Here is a 7,500-nt window from a genome sequence, read left to right on the forward strand (position 1 = left end):
TGCAGGGAGGCAGCAGGCAGGCCCCAGTGCCACACAGAGCAGTTCAGCTGCAGGGAGGCAGCAGGCAGGCCCCAGTGCCACACAGAGCAGTTCAGCTGCAGGGAGGCAGCAGGCAGGCCCCAGTGCCACACAGAGCAGTTCAGCTGCAGGGAGGCAGCAGGCAGGCCCCACTGCCACACAGAGCAGTTCAGCTGCAGGGAGAGTGCAGGCAGGCCCCACTGTCACACAGGCAGGCCCCAGTGCCACACAGAGCAGTTCAGCTGCAGGGAGGCAGCAGGCAGGCCCCACTGCCACACAGAGCAGTTCAGCTGCAGGGAGGCAGACTCACAGGCAGATCAAATGTGGTCTTTGTAGCAGAAACATTAATGTTGACAAATTCTCTGAACATTTGTCTGACTTTCACACAGAAGAATGTTGTGCAGAGTGTGGACAAAAGGTTACTGGAACAGTTGGGCTGCTCCACCATATTGAATTACATCATTCAGTTACCAGCAGAATACCTCCACCACAACAACAACCTCCACCACCACAACAACTTCCTCCACAACAACAACCTCCTTCACCACCACAACAACCTCCTCCACCACAACAACAACAGCCTCCAACACCACTACAACAACCACCACCACCACTACAACAACCACCACCACCACTACAACAACCACCACCACCACTACAACAACCACCACCACCGTCTGCGACTGCCACATCTGTTCTCCACCTGAGGCCGCCAGATGTAAATTGGGTGAGTTTTCTCCCCAAACAATTCAGGCGTGTGATCAAGCCAGCCGACTGGGAGTGGATTGCTCAGTGTCTTTATGAGCCCAGAGGACAGCTGAGACAACAGTTTTCACAAAACTGGTTCCATCCACCTAGTCCACCAAAGCCAACAGCTGCACCTCCTGATCCCATGACCTACTTCAGGCAGCGGATGTTTCTGTGGGCACCAATGCGAATGTGGGGTATTTCACTGAAGTGCCATCAGTGTAACACCAAGATGCACCACTCCGGTATTTACACAAAGGTACGGGAGGTCATTGATCTTGACTCTAGGTACTACTTGGTCGGCGGAGACTATCCTCGTTGCAGTAAGTGCATGATCCCTGTCTGTCCTTGGAGTTCAGAGATGCTGAGTCAGTTGGATCCTGCCCACAGAAACAGGTTCCCTGCTGTTCTCACCACACAGCTGGCTCTAGACAGGAAGTGTGTGACCATGCTCAAACCACGAACTGCAGGGAACAGCTCCAGTTACCTGCAGCACGCAATGGAGGAAGTTCACAGTGAGGAGTGGGCAAGGCGCACCATTGAATACCTGTCAGACTGTGAGTTTCACAAGAAGAGGAGTGCTTTGACACAATCTGAAGAAGCAGTCTATGGGCAGCCACCACGCTTTTGCCCCTTACCTCTTGCACAGTGGTTTGAGACGGTCCATGCCAATGAGATCCTGGGTCATCTGGATGAGATGAAGGGTGTCATCACTTCAACATATGGCAGGATCTTGAAGCTTGACTCCACTAAAAAGGTAAGGGCAGATCTTCATAAACCTTGGACAAAATCAGTGTTTTCATTGATGGCCACTAATTTTTTATTCATGTTTGATTATGTTTTTTTTTTTTTTATAGATCACAAAGAAACTTGCTGGTGGGATTGCAGACACAGCTACATGGATGACAAATGTCAGCAATGAATGTGGCCAGGTACTGAACTGTGTGCTGACGACTGGTGAGGGAGCTGGCCTTGATGACTTGTGCCAAGGCATTGTGAAACGCTACAGGGATGCTGGGGAGCCAGAGCCAGAGGTCATTTATGTTGATCGAGATTGCTGCAGTGAAACAGGTGTGTGACCTTCAGAACGTTGATGTAGTATGTATTATTATTAGTATAGGCACAAAAGTGAAAAAATGATTTTCTTAATGTACATTTAAACTGTACATTTAACATATAGCCAAATCCAGCAGGGTTAGTTGCAGTTGGCTATATATCTGGCTACTTAGCTAGAAGTTAATTTATTCAATGTGATAGTTTGCCCCTAGTTGCAAACTGTTCTGTCATGATTGTCTTAGTGTACCTTCGAGACTGACATTATGCATGCAGTATATTCATTGTTGCCTTGTTGTTCATTTATACAGGAGCACCCCCAGTACTTGTCTGGTTTCGACCATGGAAGACTAAAGTGAAACTGGATATTTTTCACTTCATGAGGCGCTTCACAACTGGTCTCACGACAGAACACCATCCTCTTTATGGCACTTTTTGCTCAAAGTTGTCCAGCTGCATTTTTGAGTGGGACCAGGAAGACATCTGTCGTCTCAAGGAAGCCAAGAAGTCTGAGCTGAAGAAAAAGCATGCTGGTCATGCTCCTACTGAAGCTCAAGTTCTGGCCAACATCAGCTCCAGTGAACTGGCCAGACACTGCAAGAGGAGAACTCGTGGGGTCGAGGCAACACGAAGCCTGATTCAAGGTTTGCTGGACTCCATGTGGGAACTCACTGACAGCTCAGGTCTACGCCTAATCAACCCTGAGAGCATGACACGTGTGTGGGAAGTACAACAAAAGCACTTGACATGCATCCAAGATCCGCCTGGTGTTGAACTGTACACCAAAAAGGGCTCAGGGCTACAAAAGGGAGACAAGGTCCTGGATGTCTTGAGATGTGGAAGAGGGTCATCATCTGTGGAAAGCTTTCATCGCCACCAGTGCACCTTCATCCCGGGTACAAATGATATATCTTTGTCATGATTGGTGACATGATTAATCTGCTGTTGAATTAGTCATGAGAGCATAATTTTCTCCTAAATTGCTAGTAAATAATTCTATATTAAATGTCAAACATAATTTTGTTTTATCAAGGATGGAGATGTAATGCAATGCACACTCAGATGTACATGCTTGAGGGTGGGTCCAGATGGAACATGAACAGAGCCCATGAAGCTGTGGATGTGACTGGCTCACACACTAGGATGTACAACGTCCATCTGATGTCCAACGTGAATGCCCTCAGCAACAGAGTCCTTGGTCAAGCACTCTTACCAGAGTTCATTCCACCTGGGAAACCTACTGGTGAGATATTTCAGGAGACATAATTCTTTTTGAGACTACACACTTAGTGTAACACAGTCGACAAACAAACCTTTCTGTCTTTTGTCACCTATTCCAGTGCAAAACTTTGCAATTTTTCGGAATAAAAAAATATGTATTTCTTTTTCATAATTGATATTTCATGGCAGGTGAGCGTATTGCTGTGGAGTATTTGCTAGCTCAATCTGACCAAGGAGATCTGCTGGGTCCAGAATGGCATCGTGAACTTGGCATTCTACCAGACCTGCAGAGTGAAGTTCAGGAGGAGGAGTGTCTTGATGTCACAATAAGTCAAGCAGCTGACATTCTCGAATGCCCACCTGAAGCTCCCCAGTGTGAAGACGAAGTGAACATTTCACTGCCTCACAGTCCTTTACTCCCTGGTGACTCACCCAGCACATCACCTCACACATCACCTCAGGTAATCTGACCAGTACATGATCATCTGTCATTGATTTGCACATTATTTTCATGGGTTTATGCACAGCTTTTTAGTATCGCCATGTGAATGTATGTACATATGAACACTTGTATATGGTTGACTGTGTCACATGTCTGTGCTGTACTCTGTATATCAAGTGTGACATATGTTACATGCAGCAACACTGAGCACAAGAAACATGTCCCTAAGGGTACAATGAAGTATATCGGATCGCATTTATAAAATGGATTGTTCTTTGTTTTTCAGGATAGCCAATGTGATGCAAGAGGTTTTCCTGGATGGGAGGCGGTAGATCATTTGGCAGAGTTCTTTGTCAACCTCAACCGCACAATCACTGCATTGTCAAGGACAGAGATTGACAAAATCATGCAGCTGTATTCCAGTCTACATGAAATGGACAAGTCTCCCTCCAAATATACCTTGAAATCAAGGAAGAAGACCTTGCCAGGGCCATGGAGAGCGTCCAGGAAACGTAGTGGCTCTGCACCTGGTCAACAAGCAGCTGAAAGGTGAACTGACCTATGCACACATTACAGAATTTACATATATCATAAATTACACGTTACTCTTAAGCGCAACCACACAAGAAGAGTCATGTTGTTCTGGATGTCCTCACAGCGTTTTAGTAAAAGATTCAGACTGATATAAATGGTCAAGTTATGGTTGTATCATGATTCAAAAATGCCTCTTCAATCAAATTAGCAGACAGGAACTGTCTGTTGTATAATATTGATTATGTTGTCATTTTACTTTCCAGACTATTCATGACCCATGGCCAGGCTGCCCAGAGACCTGATACCAACAGGATCTCAGAATGTGTTTCCCTCAGGCTTTTGAAGGAGTTTCATCAGCCAAGAAATAGGCCAAAAGACTGCAAGGGTAAAACTTTGCCCATTCCACAGTCCATTGTACAGACCTACTGCCACATTAAGCAACTACTCGAAGACAGCCAAGAAATACGGGACAAGACCAACTTGGTGCTGGTTACTATCAACAACACCACAGTGTCTTCGTGGTGAGATATTGTTTTTGCTTCAAACATTAACTTTAACAGCTGCACTGAATATATTTAATTTGTTTAACGTCATTAAGTAGGAAGGATTTGATTCAGCTCCAACCTTTGCAATTGTGCTTGTCTGAAATAGTAAACATTTGTATTTGATATTTTTCCAGGTTGCACGAAAGGCAGAAGAGAACAGACCGGGACTCATTGCTGCAAGGAGTACAGCTTCCCCAGAAGGTCTCTGCAGCTCAGGAATCCTTGCCAAAAGCAAGAGAGCTCCCTTCTGCACCTGTGGAACATGGACATGAGGTCATGGAGTTTGAGGAGCCAGAAAACCGGGAGGGTGAGGCTCTGATACGCCCTCGGCGCAGTGTCAGATCTGCCTTGGCACAGCACTACGAGCCTGGGTCCTACGTATGGCCTGGTTCTGCTGGCTTGGCTTCTTATGAGGAGGGTAACCTGCCACCACCCCCATCTGCTGCCTGGGCCTCCTACCAGCAGGGTCCCCTGCCACCACCACCACCCCCATCTCCTGCCTGGGCCTCCTACCAGCAGGGTCCCCTGCCACCACCACCACCCCCATCTCCTGCCTGGGCCTCCTACCAGCAGGGTCCCCTGCCACCACCACCACCACCACCCCCATCTCCTGCCTGGGCCTCCTACCAGCAGGGTCCCCTGCCACCACCACCACCACCACCCCCATCTCCTGCCTGGGCCTCCTACCAGCAGGGTCCCCTGCCACCACCACCACCCCCATCTCCTGCCTGGGCCTCCTACCAGCAGGGTCCCCTGCCACCACCACCACCACCCCCATCTCCTGCCTGGGCCTCCTACCAGCCACCTCCCCCCTTCCAGCCACCTCCTGACCAGCCACAGTACCTGGCCCCTCCACCACCTGGCCCCTCTGCTCAGCCAAGGCAACGCACCTGGAGACAGACAAAAGCTGCCCAGGAGAACGAGGAGCTGATGGCTAGGGGTGAACCTCCAAGAAAGCGCGTCAGGGATACCTACCAGTACAATTGCAAACTGTGTGGGCAGGCAAAAAATAAAAATACTGGTCACACCCAGCTGAAGGGGCGGTGGTACTGTCCAGCCTCAGGACTCTCCCTGGCAGAGTGGAAGGAGCAGATGCAACCACCAAATGTGTAATCCTGTAATGTATATACAAATGTATAATAGTTATGTGTTAATAGTTAAATACTGTTTAAAGTTATGTTTTTCATTTCTGTGTTTGCGTGTGTGGATTGTGTTGAAAAAAAGGAAAGAAAAAAAAATCTATATATATTTTCTACATATATACTTTCAGTTTAAATAAACTGACCAAAGTTCTTCAAAATCTGACTTTAGGATTGTTTTTCTCCTATACCTTGGCCTGATACCATTCATCCTGTCAATACTGTTTACACTGTATATACCTAAGCTTTTTCATATCTTTCATATTCGATATACAACATGCTGTAGTACATTGCATACATTGCAATACACTTTACTGACAATACAATTGAATCTAATCTAAAGTTGAAACTATTATATAACTTATTGAATTCCCTTTTTAAAAAGGCAGGAAGTTAGTTAAGCAATATCACACGAGAAGTTTTATGGATTATATCTGCACTGCTGATGGGTCATAGGCACAACATGGAGTGCTGCAGACAAACAGCTTAAATATTTGCTATAATATTGTATATTATGTTTATCTTGAATGATACTTATTTAATTGAAAATATTTGTGGAGAGGGGCGGAGTGGAGCATGAGGCCTGAATGTTTGAAGTTGTAGGGGGTGTTGACGGTATGAGAAGAGGTGGGGGGTAAAAGGTGAGTTGAAAGGGATGAAAGGAATGGGGAAGGAGAAGCTGAAGAAGTGGGGGTCTGTGACCTGAGTGGTGTGGAGATGGGGGTAGGGCAGTGTGACGGGGGTGCACCTGAGGTGTGCTGCAGCCGGGGTGACTGGGCCGGGGGAGGGGTGGGTGGCTGATCAAACCTGTTGAAGAACAAGTTCAGGTCGTTCACCGACTTGTGGTCCCCTGCTGTCCGGGACAGTTGCTAGATATATATATATATATATGGGACAAGTAACCCCCTAATCAGGATGAATGACACGTAGCACTTTAATTACATCAAAATCTGATTTATTGCCTAAGTATGTTAAAACACACTGATTTTGGTTGTGGCTGCTCTTAAACAATACATGCACTATTCACACAACTCACTAAATACAAGCAATACACATGTTTTATGAAAAACAAATAATGTTAATGCATGGTATTGGTGCATGCTGCCACACAACTCACTTTCAGACTTGGCTCTAGAACGAATTAAATGGGGGGGCATTTTTTTCACAAGGGGGGCATGCATTTACAAAGCATGTATGAGAGTCGAAATAAGAGCAGACCTGCATATTCTGCAAGAAAGTGTAGCCATCTTGATATTTAATTTATAGCCAATGCCAGGTATTTCTTATTTATACTTTAACAACATTATTTGTTAAAGTAGGGGCACAACATTCCACTTGGAGCCGACCCTGCTCACTTTATGCAAGCAATATATACACATTATACGAAAGACACATAATGTTAATGCATGGTATTGGTGTATGTTGACACGGTGCACAGCCTCGTCGGATCGAATCCCGCAGGAGACAACATGTCAATGTTGTCGATAAAAGTGATAAAAATAAGCGCACATGCGTGTGAAAATAACTTTAAAGGCGTTGTGAGTGAAGAAAAAAACATGACAATTTGTTTGTTTTTCTCCTTTTTCTCTTTCCGTTTTTTCTCTTTCCCCCCTCCCTCCCCTCTTTTTCCTTCTTCCCCCCCCCCCCTAGCAGTCCCTTTTGCCCCATTTTTGGCCGAGTGGTTAAGGCGATGGACTAGAAATCCATTGGGGTCTCCCCGCGCAGGTTCGAATCCTGCCGACTACGGGTGCCCTTTTTAATCAGAGTGTATGAGATAGTTTCTTAGTCGTTCGCAAACGTC

The 7,500-nt window shown here is 46.3% G+C and overlaps 1 protein-coding gene and 1 non-coding gene across 3 annotated transcripts in view; both read left to right on the forward strand.

Annotated features, from left to right (window-relative positions):
* Positions 1 to 5,844, forward strand: part of LOC146267595 (uncharacterized) — a 7,601-nt gene extending 1,757 nt beyond the window's left edge. The window contains exons 3-10 of one of the 2 annotated variants that reach the window (XM_084667393.1): positions 408 to 1,522; positions 1,623 to 1,836; positions 2,130 to 2,714; positions 2,852 to 3,061; positions 3,229 to 3,500; positions 3,768 to 4,030; positions 4,279 to 4,536; positions 4,695 to 5,844. In XM_084667393.1, the coding sequence (XP_084523519.1) occupies positions 911 to 1,522; positions 1,623 to 1,836; positions 2,130 to 2,714; positions 2,852 to 3,061; positions 3,229 to 3,500; positions 3,768 to 4,030; positions 4,279 to 4,536; positions 4,695 to 5,673 (3,393 nt within the window). In that variant the 5' untranslated portion in view covers positions 408 to 910 and the 3' untranslated portion in view covers positions 5,674 to 5,844. The remainder of the gene's footprint in view (positions 1 to 407; positions 1,523 to 1,622; positions 1,837 to 2,129; positions 2,715 to 2,851; positions 3,062 to 3,228; positions 3,501 to 3,767; positions 4,031 to 4,278; positions 4,537 to 4,694) is intronic. The other variant, XM_084667394.1, reaches the window with a different exon arrangement.
* A 1,518-nt stretch (positions 5,845 to 7,362) lies between these two features.
* On the forward strand, positions 7,363 to 7,448 carry trnas-aga (transfer RNA serine (anticodon AGA)). Its single transcript has one exon. It is a non-coding gene; the product is annotated as a tRNA-Ser (tRNA).
* The last annotated feature ends 52 nt before the right edge of the window (positions 7,449 to 7,500 follow it).

The sequence above is a fragment of the Hypomesus nipponensis genome, chromosome 12, assembly GCF_054491055.1.
Source record: "Hypomesus nipponensis isolate SF chromosome 12, ASM5449105v1, whole genome shotgun sequence".
Classification (NCBI taxonomy): Eukaryota; Metazoa; Chordata; class Actinopteri; order Osmeriformes; family Osmeridae; genus Hypomesus; species Hypomesus nipponensis.